Source organism: Suncus etruscus, chromosome 8 (assembly GCF_024139225.1).
Source record: "Suncus etruscus isolate mSunEtr1 chromosome 8, mSunEtr1.pri.cur, whole genome shotgun sequence".
Taxonomy (NCBI): domain Eukaryota; kingdom Metazoa; phylum Chordata; class Mammalia; order Eulipotyphla; family Soricidae; genus Suncus; species Suncus etruscus.
Window position 1 is genome coordinate 41782773 of NC_064855.1, and position 19477 is coordinate 41802249.

The 19477-nt window shown below is 38.2% G+C and overlaps 1 protein-coding gene across 1 annotated transcript; it reads right to left on the reverse strand.

Moving 5' to 3' along the window:
* Nucleotides 1–617: 617 nt before the first annotated feature.
* On the reverse strand, nt 618–1932 carry LOC126015716 (activated RNA polymerase II transcriptional coactivator p15-like). The gene has a single exon (XM_049778333.1). It carries the CDS (start codon nt 1881–1883, stop codon nt 1512–1514), a length of 372 nt encoding a protein of 123 aa, XP_049634290.1. The 5' UTR covers nt 1884–1932; the 3' UTR covers nt 618–1511.
* Between the last annotated feature and the right edge of the window lie 17545 nt (nt 1933–19477).

A 19477-nucleotide genomic window follows, 5' to 3' on the forward strand; every position in this document is an offset into this window, starting at 1 on the left:
GTGTTTCTTGGATACAGAGGGTAGATACCCCAATTTAATACCTCAGTGCTCAGTCACTCTAGATAACATTCAGTTTGCATTATGAAAATGTCTAGATAAAACACTTCAATATACCTTTTTTCTCTGGTTTATAACCTCTATTAGGACCTAAAGCATGTGACCATCCAGACCACTGAAACAATCAACTGCAAACCACAGGCTTATATAACTGGACCTACTACTCATTGAACATGTTTGGCAAATTAACATTTTCTTTCTCTCTCCTTTCTTCTCTCTTCTCACTACTTTTTTCTTTCTCCCCTTTCTTCTTCCTCATCATCATCTTGATTTATTAATTTTAAACCTTATTTTTATTATATTTACCTATTTTTCTGTTCTCTTATATTTTTTTCTTTCTTCCTCTTTTTCTTAAGCTATACTTAGCTAATTATGTATCTTTATTCAACCAGTCCTAAGAGCTCAGATCCTGGGGGAAAATAGTCTTTGCTGCAGCGCGCTTGTCAGCCCACTCTAGACCTCGGGAGATGCTCTCAAGGAATACAAGCAAGGAAATCTAGAAGCCTTCAGAAGCCTGCAGGAACTTTCTCAGGTGGTTCAGAGTGACAAAAACCTTAGACTTTTTTTTTAAGTTTTCACAATCTTTATTACAACCTAATCTACTTTACAGGACTTGGATTTATAGACATCGTCCCATGGTGAACATGTTAAGGAAGAGAAAGCAAATCAGAAAATATTTGATCAGAAATCAGAAAGCAAATAACCCAAGTTATTTTTCCAACACTAAGCATTAAATTAAGTACACAGAGAACACTAGTGAATGACAAACACTGACTGGCCCCACTGCCATACGAACTAATGGTGTTTTATCAATCTGGATCTCTGAACATTTAAACAGTAGGCCAGTGATTGAAGTTCTCATGTAGTATTTTAGTCACAAGTACTTAGGATAACATCTTGACAGTTTTAGAAAGACTTTTCAAATTAATGAAATTGAAGAAAACAGCAAAATGTCAACTGAGAACAAAACCTACAGAAATTATGGAAAATGAAATCAAGAGAAACAGGGAAAAGAAGGATTACTGGAGAAAATAAGTCTAGACATTTGCTTTGAAGAAATTGATCAGCTATAAATTTCACAAATGTTTCTAAATGAAATACAATGCAAACCCTTTTAAACATAAAAATTGAAATGAAAAGATCAGCATACTAGACTCTGGGCATTAGGCAGTTACTGATTCTTATCAAAAAAGGTCACAACAGTTAAGATAGTGTTATGTGATTTTATTTTACACTACACATGGTAGACACAAAGCAATCCTCCTTAATAAAAGTGACAATTAGCTTCACTCAGAACATTTTTAATAATGCACGTAAAAAAAATCTTCATCTTAAAAAATAATTCTGCAATCCAAATATACAATAGCTTGGAAAACAACATTTAGCAAACATAAGCCAATGTAAAAGACAGATTAAAACAACTAGAACAGGACAGGCATTATATGGCTCTGATTTTACAGTTTTCTTACTGCATCATCAATGTCAGAAATCTGTTCCTTCAGCTGGCTCCATTGCTCAGGATTTAAAGAAATACCTTTTCTTCCTGGTTTCATTTCTCCTTCCGTATCCATCCAGTATTTTCTAACATCAATTAGGACTTTCCCTTTAAAGTCCCAGACACTCATGTACTGCATCTTCCCAATCTGAAACATATTGTCATCTCTGCTGCTGCTGCTTTGCTTAGAGGAGGCCAGGGCTCTAGAAGTTTCACCAGTCTTTTGCTTTTTTACAGGTTTTTCTGGAGTAACTTGCTTTTTCCTTTTTAACTTTTTGTCCACCTCACTGTCAGAAGAACTTGAAGAAACAAGTTCCTTTGACTTAGGCATTGCTCCGCTCAAGCCTCCGCCTCCGCTGCTCCACTTCCAGCCTCGTCTGCTCGCTCGCTTGCGAATCAAAAACCTTAGACTTTTTATTGTTCACTTCACAGGTGGTCCAGAAACAGTGACTGCATGTCCTGCAGGCACTGGTGTACATGGAAGTGAGGCTTACAGGATCCCAGCCTTGTTAGCAGAAATGAAAGCTTGGTCAACAATACTGAGCCACAGAGTCCCACAAAGAACAAATGTGGTCAGGCCCCAAGAATGTGATGAACAGTTGCCACTAACAGAGGACAAACACACAGAAAACTACCTATATGGTCTGGCACAGGTTAAGAGGTGGTCCTCAGAGAGTGACAAACTAAAGTATGCCTTGGGTATCCTAGGACAGTAATGATCATTTGGCTCCGGAACAGCAAGGAGAGCAATATAGCTGGGAGAAGGATGTTCAGAACCCTATAGATAAGTAGACAGACAGGTTTGGGAAAGTCTTGGTTGCCTAGCCAAGGATTCTGGCATCCAGAGTAGTGTCATTAAGTTCTGAGTGGAAGAAACAATGACAGAAAACAATTGGGAAATGGATCTGTCAGGTGTAATCTGTTCATTGTTCCCAAGAATAGCTTTCTCGAGGCAAATGAGACCCTTTTACTTGGCATCTACATGAAGAGAGCTACTACTCAACAGCATCTGCAATTTGAGGTGAATTCCCTTGATGGATTTAGACATAGTTCCACTTTCTGACTACAAACATCTCTCACCATGAGCTTGAGAGAGAGGAACAGGGCATGAGCTGAAGGGAACAGCAAGCAGACATAGCCCAGGGGTGTAGAACCACAAGCCAAGTTCACAAAGTGGTGCAGAGCAGAGTCCTACTCGGGTAGGAAGTGAGGTACTGAGATGGAGCAAGATGGCAGTGGCTTCAGAGTATGTTGAGTCCACATGACACATGCTGGGGATGGGAGGCTTCCCTGTATTATGAAATGTATGGGTCCTTATTCCTAGTAGATAAGTTTCTGTGCATAAGGTTTCCCTTTTTACTGTGCCTATAAAAAAAGGGTTTGGTGTCATATAATATTGCTGGTGCATTTAAGGGTAGGAATGACAGGCTGCACAGTCTTTGTGCCCTGGTTTTGACCTGAGCAAGACTTTTTTTCTAGGTTTTTATATTAGGTTCATTTTTAAAGTACTTCCTATGTTCTCCCAAAGTGTTTGATTAAGCTCCCTTTCTTATGCTTGTATTTATTGCCTCTTCCCCAATGTGCACTTAAAATCGGTTTGATGGCAAGGAATTTTTAGTGTGTTAACATTTATTATAGTACCCAGTGCAAAGTAACGTTGGCTGAATATGACTCCAATAGTCTTTAGAGATAGTTGAAAATAAACATATAGCTATTTATTACCAGTCCCAAAATAGCACAAGTATGTGGTGTGCTATCTTCAATGTCTGGCAAGTAAAAAGAAACAGGTTGTGGGATATGTTCTGGGGAGAGGAGAGGAAATATAGAATCTAAATAATGACATAATGAGAGAAAAGAGAGATTATATAGATATAAAGAATTATAGATTACCTAGGAATTTTTTAATGACTGTCAAGTTCAAATCATTACTAATTGCCAGAAAAGAGTGACTGTAATTACACATGCCTGAAGGAGAGAGTAAGCATTGTGAGTGAAAATATCATTTTCAACAAACACATTCACAAAGGGTAGCAATGAGAGTTTGGAAGAAATAAATAATTGGAGTAACATTCTTGGCTGTTCTTGAAAGTTAACAGGTTGTCATTGTGTTTATTTTCTTCTTAAAATATCTGTTCAGTATGCTGCCTATAAAATTTATAATTATGCCCCTTATGTGTTATCATTTTTATCTGATTATCTGATTTTCTGTGAGTTTTGATGTCTACTGTCAGTTTTATCATGTCTGATAAGTAATTCAAGAGATATCAGATATTCTCTCTGTAATGTTAGTCTTCATTTTTCTCAAAAAATCAACATCCTCTTTAACTTCTTTTTTAATATTTTGCTCTTAGCTGGTCATAGTCTCATTTTATTAAAAAATTGAGAACTAAAAGAAAAGACTTGCATGATGCTCTCACTTAAAAATAGCCCTTATTTTCTCATCCACAACAGAGAAGAAAGGTTCCTGACACCACAAAAACAAAACAAAACAAAAACAAACAAACAAACAAAAAACAACCCTGGGATATGGCAATGAGAAGGTATGGAGCCAGTGGTTGTTCCCATGACAATATGCTTCAAGAGTGGAGAAACCCTGAATCTCTTAGGCCACAGGAATTTCCTTCCTTCCCCAATACTTGCTGTGCCTAAAAAAAAAAAAAAAAGTGGGGTAACACAAACCCTGCCACTGCAGCACTTTTTCTGGTGTTGTTTTCTTTTGTTTTTTGTTTATTTTTTGATATTATTTTCCTTCTCCTTTTTTCTTCCACTTTTTTCTTTCTTTTCCACTTTTGTGGATATTATTCGGTGATTTTTTTTTATTTTTAGTAGTTCATACCAAATATTTTCTCCTCTTTTCCTTAACCTTTTTACCTCCAACAGAATAGCATAATTTGAATTATTCAGCCTCATAATTGGAGGGGGAGGAAGAATGATACCAGGACCAGTCATATGAACATGTAGTGTAAATAAAAAGAATGAGCAGATTGGAACACCAAACAGAATAGATACCCAACCTATAACAAGTTGTAAGGCGGAGACCATTTGCAGTAGGATTCTGGTGGTAAAGGAGGGAGATGTGGGAGACATGCTGGCAACAAGAGTGAAGGGAGGATAACATTGGTGGTGGGAATGCCCTTCATTCATTGTCACTATGTATCATAAATAATTCTGTGTAAATGAACTTCAGTCACAATAAAAAGTATTTAAAATAAAAAAATAGCTTATTTATACAAATAGGGTCAAATGCACTCTTTTTCTATTCAGTGGAAAGTATATTCACATACTTTCTCACCCAACCTAGTGGACTTTGATCCAACAGATCTAGAGGACAAATCCAAAATGGTTAGCATTGGGCTCAAATAAGGTTCAAAATGCTATCTTCCTTCTTGGAGCCACTAGAAAAGAATCATATTCTTGTTTTGTTTTTACCATCTGTGAAAGCTTTCAGTAATCCCATCATTTCTCATCATATCACTCTGACACGGACCATAAATTCATCTTATGCTTTTAAAAGACCACTGTGATTATACTGGGCATCCCCAAGTAATCCAAGATAACTTTACATGAAGGCCAACTGATTAGATACCTTCATTTTACAGGTTCCATAGAACTGGGGAGAATATCTCTTAAGAGGGATATTATGAAAACACACTTACCATAGAAAGTGGAAACTTCATAGACCAATCCCAAGAGATTGGGGAGATGTGGGACTGGGAGCAAACACCAACACAGGAAAATCCACACAAAGTTGAAGGTAATGGTACTTGTCCAGGAAAATGCTACCACAATCTTTTCAATCCTAGCACTAAGACCAGCAGGTAGATAGCAAATTGTGGAAAATCAAAACTACTCGCTGAGACCCAAGGTCTTTATTAGGAAGTGAAAGACTACAACCTGGAGTAAAGAACAGGTAGGGTAAGAGACCAATTCAAAAAGTGCTTCAATCCAAAGGAGCTTTAATCCAATGAGTTATAAGTACCATCAAAGGAGAATTATACTAAATAGAATGAAGACCAGTTATTCCAACAACCATGTTCGAACCAAGCCAGCTCCATAGACTCACTCTTTTCATGAGATGTAAACCAAGCCCGGAAAAATTATAGGTACACCAACCCATAAATCAAAAAGCTGGAGATCTTGAGAAGAGAGGATGGGCCATTCCTGCCCTGACAAGGGCACACTTGCTGTCTCCACCACCAAAAATCACCATTTCCCTAATGGCCCTGCCTTATCACTAACCTTCTACAATTCCTTGCGAGAACACCAATTGGATCACACTTAGGTATGCTAGTTTGGGGGCTAATATCACCACGGCTTGTTTGAGTGAATGCAGCCACCCTACCCTTACTGGCAGCTGTAACCATGTCCACAAACACTGTCATCATGTTTGAACTAGGCCACCTCCATAAATTCACTGGCAACTGTGTACATGCCCCTAAAAATCGCAGTGTTACTAATGGTAACTTTGAATTTCTGGACAACTTCATTTGTTTGGTGCTGTCATTCCTAATGAAACATCCCAATTTAGCAAAATTAATAGCTAACAAGAGCTTAATAAACCTTTTTTCATTGTATTAATGATTTTATTAGAGATAGAAAGTTTTTCAGAAATGTGCTTGCTACTATGATTTTTCTTTCTTTTTATTTTTCTTCTTTCCACTTAATTCTATTATTTTAATAACTTTAGTAACACTTATTTGAAAACAAATATATTAGGATAAATTATGTCAATTATGTGATGCATTTTCTTTGACTAAATTAATTAAAATAAAGAAAAAAGAGGGATATTGTCTTATCTTCTACCATGCTTCTTAAATTTGTAATGCTCAGTCCTGGACCTGGATTTCTTGCCCCTATCAATGAATATTCTCACTCTCAGTTTTCCATTTCAGTAAATTCATTCACCATTTATACAGTTGTCAACCAGAAACTTGCATTTATTTTTGAATCTGACTTTCAAACGTCTTCCCTTTTAAGATGTACATCAGAACCAATCATATTTAATCCCACTCAAACACTATCTTTGGTCCTCTGAATTGATTCTACACCACTACTTTTTCTCCATTTTCTCTCCCTCTGACCCCATTTTCTGTCCTAGTTTATTTGCTATTCTTACATAACAAGCTGTTTTGTGATCACTCATCTCCTCAAAACACTCTACTGAGTCCTGATATTACAATAAAAGTCCAATATCCTCATCATGACTCATAAAACTCCTCCTGGGGTCTTTCACCCTCTCATCTACCTCATTTTGAACCCCTTTACTGCCAATCTTTAGCCTTCTTCCCAGGTACCTTAGAGCTTTCACTTTGGGAGGGGTGGTTTGGGCCACACCCAGTAACGCTCAGGGGTTACTCCACTCCTGGCTTGGGGTACCATATGGGGATGCCAGGGAATCAAACCACAGTCCATCCTAGGCTAGTGCAAGCAAGGCAGACGCCTACCATTTGTGCCACCTCTCCGGCCCCAAGCTTTCACTTTTGATGGGGTTCTGTACTGAGATGACCTCTCCCCTTCTTGCGTGGATTATTCAATTAGATTAGATGTGACAGGAGCTGGAAAGTGGCATATTTGACTCAGGATTCTGCAAATACTTACTCCTCTACTCTCTGCTTCTTTAGAGCATTTCAAGGCAATTGCAAAGCTGGCAAAGATGAAGCTTGGGAAGTGTTATCAAAAGAGACAGTTTTATTCTTTATATTTTAGAATGTGTCAGATCAAAAAGAGAAAATGCCATTGAGGCTTAAATCCTATCTTTGGACTTTGTGGGAGAAACCAACAGTGAGCCAGTGGGAGAAAGCAACACTGTGCAGTTTTGGAGAGTGGTAAAACAGGACAGTATCTAGGTTTAATAATAGCCTATACACTAGAACTCCAGGAATCCCTGGCAGCCTCACTCTAGTTCTTTTCCTTTGCTCTTTTTTCTCTTTTGTCATCCTATTTTTTTAATAAAATCTTTATTTAAGCACCTTGTTTACAGGCATGATGGTGTAGTTGGGTTTCAGTCATAAACAGAACACCCTTCCTTCACCAGTACAACATTCCCACCACCAATAAATAACCCACCTTCCTCCTTCCCAATCCCTGCCTGTATTCAAGACAGGCATTCTACTTCTCTCACTCATTAAGATTGTCATGATAGTTGTTAGTGTAGTTATTTCCCTAACTACACTCAGCATTCTTTGTAATGAGTTTCATATTGTGAGCCAGTAATTTGACCCTCAACTCTATTGTCTCTGGGCATTATTACAATAATGTCCTTAATTTTTCTTAAAACCCATAGATGAGTGAGACTATTTTATGTCTATCTTTCTCCCTCTGACTTATTCTAATCAGGATAATAGTTTCCATGTCCATCCATGTATAGAAAATTTTATGACTTCATCTCTTCTGATGGCTGCATAATATTCCATTGTGTGTATGCACCTCTGTTTCTTTAGCCATTCATCTGTTGAAAGGCATCTTGGTTGTTTCCAGAGTCTGGCTATTGTAAGTAGCACTGCAATAAATATAGATGTGCAGAGGGCATTTTTGTAATGCATTTTTGTGTTCCTAGGGTATATCACTAGGAGTGGTATAGCTGGATCATATGGGAGCTTAATTTTCAGGGTTTTGAGAAATCTCCATATTGGTTAAGTAGAGCCATAGGCAAAACAGAGATTATGGGTAATGGGTGCGGCAATTGTGGCTTTGGTAAGATGGGGGCTTGGTTCACTCTCTCCTGAGATTTCCTGCTTTCAGCTGCATGGCCAGTGTAGCCATGATTTTTTTCACAACTTGATTTATAGTTCTTTCAAAAAGATAGTGAGTCTGTGGAGCTGGTCAGGTTCAGACATGGTGTATCACTAGGTTCTTTATTTTACTTTTCATTCTATCTATATAGAAATAGGCTCAGAGATGGCAGTGCCATGGGATGGAATCACATCATCGCTGGAAACCAGCCACAGACCTCCCAACTTCCTTATCAAAAGGTTTGTGTTATGGAAATTTTGTCCTTAAGAATGTATCTCCTAGGCCAAGAGAATTTCCTCTATAATACCCCCAATAGTTACTGTGTCTATGCAGGGTGGGGAAAAGCACAAAATAATCATTTTATCCACATATATATTTATGGGTTGATTGATTTTTTTAGCTTCTTTATTTTGGTGTAGATATTGAAGTTGATGTCTCCAATTTTATTTTATTTTATTTTTATCTTTCTTTTTGCACTCTGGCATGGTTTGATTTCAGGACCGAGACTATTGTGTGGTGCTTGTCTTTATTGCTGTAGTGCTCACTGAATATTTAATTTGATATTTCTGTATTGTTGTGGTGTTTTAATTACCTTTTTCATGTCCTTTCTCAAACTGAGGTTGAAAGCCTCTAGAAGGATTTTGCCCATTTTTAGCTTATTTGATTTTCTTTAATTTTTTTGGTTTTTCTTTTTTTTTAATTTTTTTAATTTTTTAACCCATTCTATTACTTTTCTTTCCTTTAAACAAAACCACATAACTCGAATTATCTAGCTCTGCCTCTCAAATAGAGGGGGAAACAAGGGAGGGTACCAGGACCAAACAGATATATGATCACTAATAGTAAGCTAGACAAAAAGGGAACCACCTACTCTAGCAGTCCGGGGGGTTATGGTGGGGGATATGGGTTGCAGGAAGGAAAGGGAATGGGGGAGGACAAATTTGGTGATGGGATGGGTATTCCCCTGATTCAATGTTAATATATATCTAAAATACTACTGTGAAAGATATGTAAGCCAATATGTTCAAAATAAAAATTAAAAAAAAGAACTTAAAAATATGTATCTGTTGGAGCTGGAGCTATAGCACAGCTGTACGTTATTTATCCTGCATGAGGCAGATTTAGGACATACCTTGGTTCGATCCCTGGTATTCTATATGGTCTCCCAAGCCAGGAGCAATTTCTGAGTGCATAGCCAGAAGTGACCTTTGAGCTTCACAGGGTGTGGCCAAAAAAAAAATGAATGTGTCTGCTGGGGTCTCTTGCTCTCTCACTTGCTACATCCAAAGAGGCAACAGAACCAGGCAGAAAAATATACTCAGACAGTAACAAAATACAGTGCACAGAAGTTGTACCCATGCACATATGACAGTGTATTACTAGAAACCATAGAAAGTCAGGACAGCAAGGTACAGGCTCCGTAAAGGGGCGCACATTTGATCTCGGCAAACATTGCCGTAACTAGTTAAGCCCTATGTTTATGTCTCTGAAGCATCGAGAGTTGCTGTGTCCTGCTTCGAAAAGCTATGCATTGCAAATCGTGCTCATTGTGGCCATTAATCCAGACATCACCTCTGATTAAAAAATCAGCTCAAGTTATTTTATAGATTTTTGTTTTGCAGGTTAAAGTTTTTTCTTAATAAAGATACTATTTACAGTAGTGCCAGGGGTGCAAAAATGTTTTTTTCTTCCTAGGGAGGCATGACAGAAAATAACTGAGAAGCACTGACCTAAGTGAAGAAGATGGTTTGCACTTTGTGTCATACATTTTCTTCAATTTCTTATAACTTTAAATAGTATCTTCAGAGCGCCCATTAGCCTTTGCAATGAGCCTGAGGTGTGTGTGTGTCTGTGTATGTGTGTGCACACATGCTGAGTATCCTAGGGTTGTACTCAAGCACCAAAACAATTGTAGCTCACTTACCCCCTCCCTACACCTATTCACCAGAAATATAGCAAATTTAAATTAAGTCAACTTTATCAACTTTGTATAAAAGGTAGAAAATAAAATATTTTGAGTTCAGCTACCTTCTCCTGCCTCTTAACTAGAGGGGCAAATAAAGGAGGCATCAGGACCAAACAGGTGTAAGACTACGAAGTAATAGGATAGGTACAGAGGGGACCACATATTCTAGCAGCCCTAGGGGTGAGGGAAGAGGATATGGGTGGTAGGACAAAAAGGGAGGAGTAGGGAAGACAAACCGGTGATGGGAATCCCCTTTGATCTTATGTAAATATGTAACTAAGATATTATTGTCAACAATATGTAAGCCACTATGATCAAAATAAAAATTATGTTAAAAATATTTTGTGCAATATGAACGGGAAGTTATGACGTTCTCATCTAAAAAAAAATATTTTGAGTTCAGAAAGATAATAGAGCAGGTAAGTTGCTTTCCTTGCAGATCCAACTAGAGTGCAATCCTCAACACCCCATATGGTCCCCTGAACATCAACAGGAATAACTGCAGAGACAGAAATAAGCATTGAGCACTGCCTGGGTGTGCCCCACCATGCAAAAAAAAAAAAAAAAAGTGGGGGAGGTTTTTGTTATCATCTAATAATACCACAGAATATTTTTAAAAATCAATTTGAAATTTAGTTGCAAAAAAATTTCAAGAACTATATTTAGTCTACAATTCAATAATCTTGGCTCTGGGAATTTACATGAAAGAAAACATTAAAAAAGATGAAATAGCTCTCTCTGCTCAAGATGTTTGTGCCCAGATTATTTCAAACTGTATAAGACTAGAAGCAACATAAAGTTGTAGAAGTTTCCAAAAGGTGATCTGTAATAAACTTAAATCACATTTGGAAAGATATTATGAAAAAAAAATAAACAACATTTTAAGTAGTTGTAGAAGTTTCCAAAAGATGATCTGTAATAAACTTAAATCACATTTGGAAAGATATTATAAAAAAATAAGCAACATTTTAGGTAGTTGTGCTAAAACATATAAAAATAAGGCCATGTGATGCTTGATATTTTACTTTCTGACTGTGAATCTATATATACAAATAGGTGTAGATCGAACACTTCTGTTTTGTAGGATGGTTATGTTGTAAGGAAGTTTTACAAGAAACAGAAAAATGCCACACTCAGGCTGAGTTAGAAGTCTTAATAACAGAAGCCAGGAACTGCTTAGTGGTCTAGACTCCCAAAGAATTCTTGGCCCTCAAAGAAATTTAGGCAAAAACTACTTTTTAATTAGTATAAACAATGGGTAAGGAGCTGTGGTCTGCAAAGCAAATTATAGAAGCAAAATAAGATTGTTAATGGTTCAACAGGCTTATGGTAGAGGAATAGTTGGGATGATGGTAGTGATTCTGAGATCTGACAAGTTTGTTATTGGACTGCACCTGACTCTTAAAACAATTAATGACTGAGAATCCCTTTATGTTCTTCTTCAGTTTCCCAGATAACTAGCTGAGAGGAAAATAAATATGGAGTGATTGTGTCAAGAGTCCTTTATTTAGTCAGACTATTCATTACCTTAGCCTTCTGTGGTCATAGAAAATGTGGCACATGGCTGTGTCTAAGGCCACAATGTTGTCATTTAGACACGCTGTGTCTTGCTACTCATATTTTGTGTGATTGAGGTGGTTTGCTGAAACCAGTTTCTTTATTAAGAGTAGAAGTTCATTCAAGTATCTGAGCTTTAGGGAAATAATGTTGAATCATTCACTCCCAGGGTGAACTGAATGGTGATAGTTTTCACCACAAAAAATGGTGGAGGCAGCTCTATATTTGCAGCACTGATAAGTAAATCCAGGAGAAAACAATACAAGTGGCAGAGGAAGGTTCGTGGTCCTTCCTGGTTTGGGGACAGGAGACCTCCTGGAGACCTGAAAGCATGGCTGCCTCCTGTGGACACTGTGCCTAAAGCCTGCATGATGCGAGTGAGGAGAAGGGTGTCGTCCTTCTTCTGAATCCCTTACTTTCCTCATTGTCGAGCCTAAATCAAACCATGAATCTGGAGAGGCACAGCTGGCTGAGCGTGAGGTCCTGCAAGTATTAGAGAGGAATGAAAAGACACTCCGCATGCCTGTCTGTACCTCTTCCTGGGTGTCAGAATCCATAGTGGCTTGAGTTTCTGTGGTGTCAACTCAAACTGGCTGTCCTGTGTGCCCTGGTGGGGAGCAAGAAGGAGAACAGAATTTTGAAGCTCATTATGCTGCTCCAGAAAGCAACTGAGAATGAACTGAGCACGTGGAGCTAATGGAACTTGATTTCACAATCTGGAGATGCTGGATGAGAAGGACGAGTGAAAATAGGCCCCACCTGACCAAGGGCAAGAATGCACTCTTTCTGGGCCAGACCACAGCTTTCTCCATGACTCCCTGTACTATCCCAATATGATAGTCTTTGATCATCAGGAAGGCAGATTCCAGCTCCTGGGCAGACACCAAGAAGGCCACCAAGACTATGACTAACAGGTGTCTGTCCTTCTGTCCTGCATCTATGCCCTTTTATGACTTCTGGAGCCTAGGCTCTAGGAAGACAGTGCAACTGCTTGCCACCTGAGAACTATTGATATTTTGGGCAAGTGTCCTTTAAAGAAAAATGATATATAAGGACATATAAATTTATATATGGAAGTTCTGTATGCCTTGGGTGATAGCACATATGCTGGGATATGTGCTTTGCATGTGGGAGGCCAGGTTGCTGTCTAGGAACACATGGTTTCCTAAATACAGAGCATTGTGTCAGGCATAGCTCCTGAATACAAAGTTCAGTATGACTCAATAAAATAAAAAATAATTTTTCAACCTGAAAAAAAAATGGTGGAGGGAAGTGAGTTGATATGCTCAGAAATGGGGAAGCCACAGAACTCTGCTGGAACTCAGATGCCAGCACCTATATCTGACTGTCTTCTGTGCTGTGCTGCATTCTTGGCCTCATTTCATCCTGTGTGTGGCTTCATCTGTGCACAGCTAACTTTCCCTGGAGGTGAGTTGATAAGCCCAGAGAGGGAGGAGCCAGAGGAGCGTGGCCCCTCGGCTTTGCTACACGGCTGCGCACATCATTTAGCCAATGAATACAACCACAACACGTAGAAAAACCCACAACACAAGTGTGACAATGGGGAAACAACACAGGCCAGTGCCAGACATAGAGAATAAAGGTGGCAACTTAGATGACCAGAACATGGCCAACCAACTAATCAGTCTCTAAGATAAGGAGTTTAGAGTCGAAATATGGAAGATGTTCAAAGAACTCAAAGAAAGTATAGAAGAGAACACTAATAAGAATCAAGAGAATATGAAGATAGAAATGAGAAAACTCCAAACTGAAATTTCAGATCAAATAACAGGTCTGAAAAACTCAGTAGATGAATTGAAGAAAAACATGCATGAACTTTCCCCAGGTTAACAGCAGCTGAAGAGAGAATTAGTACACTGGAAGATGAGATGAATAACAACTCCATACAGCAGAAGATTGGAAAAAAGCCTTAAATCAAATGATCAAACAATGGAAAAATTACTCAAAGAATGGGAACAGTTGAAAATAGAAGTCTATGATAAGCTCAACAGAAACAACTTAAGAATCATTGGAGTCCCAGACACCCAGGAAGAAAATCTCCAGGAAGAATTAACAGTCAAGAACATCATTAAAGAGAAACTACAAGGGCTAAAGAATACATGTGATCAAATCCTACATGTGTGAAGAATACCAACAAAAAGAGACCCCAGAAAAACATCCCAAGATACATCCTAGTCACAATGACGAATCCCACAAATAGAGCCAGAATTCTGAAAGCAGCAAGATCGAAAAGAGAAATTGCATTCAAGGGAACATCCTGAGATTTACTGCAGACCTGTCACCAGAAACACTCAAGGCCAGAAGGCAGTGGTGGGACATAGTGACAAAACTCAATGAAATAAATGCTTTGCCTAGAATACTGCACCCAGCAAAATTCACTTTCAGGTTTGAAGGAAGTGTACATGGCTTCACAGACAAACAACAGCTCAGAAAGTTTACAGACTCAAAATCATTCTTAAAAGAAAAAGTGAAAGACCTACTTTAAGACAAGACTGACCAACAGACACACCAAACTTTGAAAGAAAGATGGCAATAAATCCCAGGACAATTCTTTCCCTCAATGTCAATGGACTAAATGCAGCAGTTAAGAAACATAGAGTGGATAAATGGATCAAAAATCTCAATGGAACCTTCTGCTGCCTACAAGAAATGCATTTGAATAGTCAAGAAAAATATAGACTCAAAATAAAACGCTGGAGAAAAATAATCCAAGCAAACAACACCCATAAAAACGATGGAGTGACCATACTAATATCAGATAATGCCAACTTTTTTTAAATTAATAATCATTTAAAATATGAGATTTAATTTACTTTTTTCACAAATGTTCTGATTTTATTTGCAGATTTCTTTTTTTATATTTTAAACACCTTGATTACATACATGATTGTGTTTGGGTTTCAGTCATGTAAAGAACACCCCCCATCACCAGTGCAACGTTCTCATCACCAATGTCCCTAATCTCTCTCCTCCCCACCCGACCCCTGCCTGTACTCTAGACAGGCATTCCATTTCCCTCGTACATTCTTATTATTAGGACAGTTCAAAATGTAGTTATTTCTCTAACTAAATTCATCACTCTTTGTGGTGAGCTTCCTGGGGTGAGTTGTAACTTCCAGCTCTTTTCTCTTTTGTGTCTGAAAATTATTATTGCAAGAATGTCTTTCATTTTTCTTAAAACCCATAGATGAGTGAGACCATTCTGCATTTTCCTCTCTCTCTCTCTCTCTGACTTATTTCACTCAGCATAATAAATTCCGTGTACATCCATGTATAAGAAAATTTTATGACTTCATCTCTCCTGGCAGCTGCATAATAATCCATTGTGTATATGTACCACAGTTTCTTTAGCCATTCATCTGTTGAAGGGCATCTTGGTTGTTTCCAGAGTCTTGCTATGGTAAACAGTGCTGCAATGAATATAGGTGTAAGGAAGGGGTTTTTGAAAGACTAAAGTGTAAAAGAAGGTTATGTAAATAATTTATAAAGTGAAAAATCAGAGATTGAAGTAAGTTATGAGGATAGCTTTATATACTCAATCTATTCTCAAAAGAAACACAAAGCCATAAAAAATTATAGGTACACCAGCCACATAGCTGAAAACTGGAAATCTCAGTAGAAAGGCAGGCCAAGTCTCTGCCATGCTGAAGCCATGCCAGCTGCACTCATCAAACACGATCACGTGTTTGACAATGACCCTGTTCGAACATTCAACTAGAGATCTCTGCAGAGACACCAATTTGATCAAAACTCCAGGTATTCTGGTATTTGGGCTGACATCACCAGGATCTTTTTTGAGTGAGTGCTGTCACTCTCCCAAAGCATTCTCATACTTCCCAAAAGCCTAGCAGCCAAACATGCCCACAAAAGATGGAGTATTATCCACTGCTGGTGGGAATGCCATCTAGTCCAACCTCTATGGAAAGCAATATGGAGATTCCTCCAAAATCTGGAAATTGAGCTCCCATTTAACCCAGCTATTCCACTCCTAGGGATATACCCTAAGAACACAAGAATACAACACAAAAACCTCTTCCTCACACCTATATTTATTGCAGCACTATTCACAATAGCCAGGCTCTGGAAACAACCAAGATGCCCTTCAACAGACGAATGGCCAAATGTGTATACGTGGTACATATACACAATGGAATATTATGCAGCCTTCAAGAGAGATGAAGTTATGAAATATTCCTATACATGATGTACATGGAATCTATCATGCTGAGTGAAATAAGTCAGAGGGGGGGAGAGACACACACAGAATAGTCTCACTCATCTATGGGTTTTAAAAAAAGTAAAAGTCATTTTTGCAACAATACTCAGAGACAATGAGAGGAGGGCTGGAAGTTCCAGCTCACTTCATGAAGTTCACCATAAAAAGTGGTGAGTGCAGTTATAGAAATAATTACACTGAGAACTACCATACCCACGTGAATGAATGAGGGAACTGGAAAGCCTGTCTAGAGTACAGGTGGGGGTGGGGTGGGATGGAGGGAGATTTGGGACATTGTTGGTGGGAATGTTGCACTGGTGAAGGGGGGCATACATAACTGAAACCTAATCACAATCATATTTGTAATCAAGATGTTTAAATAAAGATATTATAAAAAAGATGGAGTATTAGCCACAGTGCTTAAAATTCCTGGGCCACACCGCATACATGACTACAATAAAACTTCAACTTTTGTTTTGTTTTGTTTCGGTTTGGTTTTTGGTCACAACCGGCAGCACTCAGGGGTTACTCCTGGCTCTATGCTCAGAAATTGGCCCCAGCAGGCACAGGGAACAATACGGGATGCCAGGATTTGAAGCACTGTCCTTCTGCATGCTATCTATCTGGCCCCTTTTTTATTTTTTAAATAATATTTTATTTAAACATCTTGGTTACAAACATGATTGTGGTTGGGTTTCAGTCATATAAGAGGACATGCCCCATCACCAGTGCAACATTCCCACCACTAAAGTCCCAAAAATCCCTCCTTCACACACCGCCCCCACCTGTACTCTAGACAGGTATATGTTTCCCTCATATACTCTCAATGTTAGGATAGATAGCAATGTAGTTATTTCTCTATCTAAACTCCTCACTCTTTGTGATGAGGTTCATGAAGTGGGCTGTAATGTCCAGCTCTCCTCTCTTTTGTCTCTGAAAATTATTGCAAGAATGTCTTTGTTTTCTTAAAACCCATAGGTGAGTGAGACCATTCTGCATCTTTCTCTCTCTCTCTCTGACTTATTTCACTCAGCATAATAGATTCCATGTACATCTTTGTATAAGAAAATTTTATGACTTTGTCTCTACTGATGGCTGTATATGTGTATATTGTGTATATGTACCACAGTTTAGTTAGCCATTCATTTGTTCAAGGACATCTTGGTTGTTTCCAGAGTCTTACTGTGATAAATAGTGCTGCAATGAATATAGGTGTAAGGAAGGGGGTTTTATATTGTATTCTGTGTTCCTAGGGTATATTTCTAGGAGTAATATAGCTATATCATATGGGAGCTCAATTTTCAGTGTTTGGAGGAATCTCTATACCGCTTTCCAGAAAGGTTGAATTAGACAGCATTCCCACCAGCAGTGGATAAGAGTTTCTTTCTCTCCACATCCCCGCCAGCACTGATTGTTCTCATTCTTTGTGATGTGTGCCAAACTCTATGGTGTGAGGTGGTACCTCATAGTTGTTTTGATTTGCATCTCCCTGGTGAGTAGTGTTGTGGACCATGTTTTCATGTGCCTTTTGGCCACTTGTATTTCTTCTTTATCAAAGTGTCTGTCCATTTCTTCTCCCCATTTTTGATGGGATTAGGTTATTTTTTATTGTAAAGTTCTGTCAGTGCCTTGTATAGTTTGGAGATTAGCCCCTTATCTGATGGGTATTGGGTGAATAGTTTCTCCGACTCAGAGGGTGGCTCTTGTATCCTGGGCGCTATTTCCTTTGAGATGCAGAAGCTTCTCAGCTTAATATATTCCCATCTGTTAATCTCTGCTTTCACTTGCTTGGAGAGTACAGTTTCCTCCTTGAAGATGTCTGTAGTCTCGATGTTCGGGAGTGTTTTACCTATGTGTTGTTCTATAAATCTTATGGTTTCGGGTCTAATATCGAGGTCTTTAATTCATTTGGATTTTACCTTCGTACATGATGTTAGCTGGGGGTATAAGTTCAATTTTTTGCAAGTGGCTATCCAGTTGTGCCAACACCACTTGTTGAAGAGGCTTTCTTTGCTCCATTTAGAATTTCTTGCTCCTTTATCAAAAATTAGGTGATTTTATGTCTGGGGAACATTTTCTGAGTATTCAAGCCTATTCCACTGATCTGAGGGCCTGTCCTTATTCCAATACCATGCTGTTTTGATAACTATTGCTTTCTAGTAAAGTTTAAAGTTGGGGAAAGTAATTCCTCCCATATTCTTTTTCCCAATGATTGCTTTAGCTATTCTAGGGTGTTTATTGTTCCAAACAAATTTCAAAAGTGCCTGATCCACTTCTTTGAAGAATGTCATAGGTATCTTTACAGGGATAGATGACGCAAACTTTATACTTTAGGAAAGTTGTAAGGGACAAAGATGGACATTTTGTATTAATAGAGAGATATGTACAGCAGGAAGAAATCACTCTCCTAAACATATATGCACCAAATGAGGGGCCAGAAAAATATTTAATACAATTGTTGAAGAATCTGAAAAATAATATCAATAACAACACAATAATTGTGCAGACCTCAACACGGCATTGTCAACACTTGATAGGTCAACCAGACTGAAACACAACAAGAATATACTAGACCTGAAAAGAGTAATGGAATAAAGAGTCCTAATAGAAATATATAGGACACTCTACCCCCAGAAACCTGGATAGACATTCTTCTCTAATGTACATGGTACATTCTCCAGAATAGACTACATGCTAGCACATAAAACACACATCCATAATAACAAGAGGATAGAAATTTTGCAGGCTACCTTCGCTGACCACAAGACACTGAAATTAAATGTGAACTACAAAGGGACAGAGAAATAAAACTTTAATACCTGAAAGTTAAACAGCCTGCTACTGAACAACCATTGGGTCTGAGATGAAATCAAAGAGGAAATCGAAACCTTCCTAGAAACAAATGACAATGGAGACACAAACTATCAGAACCTATGGGACACAACAAAAGAGGTACTGAGAGGAAATTTTATAGCTTTGCAAGCACACATTAGGAAAGAAGAAGGGGCATACCTGAACAGCTTAATAATGCAGCTCATAGAATTAGAAAGTGCTCAACAAAAGGACACAAAAATAGGAATACAGAAGGAAATAACAAAACTGAGAGCATAAATCAATGAAGTTGAAACCTGAAAAAGAATCTGAAAGATCAATGAAAGCAGAAGTTGGTTCTTTGAAAAAATAAACAAGATTGATAGACCACTGGCAAAACTAACAAAGAAAGAGAGAGGGAAACTTGATAACTCTTATTAGGAATGAAAAAGGAGAGATCACTACTGATATGGCAGAGATTCAAAGGGTAATCAGAAACAACTTTCAGAAACTATATGCCACTAAAAATGACAACCTGAAAGAAATGGATAAATTCTTGGACTCATAATCTTCCACGGTTGAATGAAGAGGATGTAGCATATATAAACATCCCCATCACTAT

Excerpts from the sequence above, each read along its gene's own strand:
- LOC126015716 (XM_049778333.1), bottom strand. The coding sequence starts at position 1,883 with ATGCCTAAGTCAAAGGAACTTGTTTCTTCAAGTTCTTCTGACAGTGAG.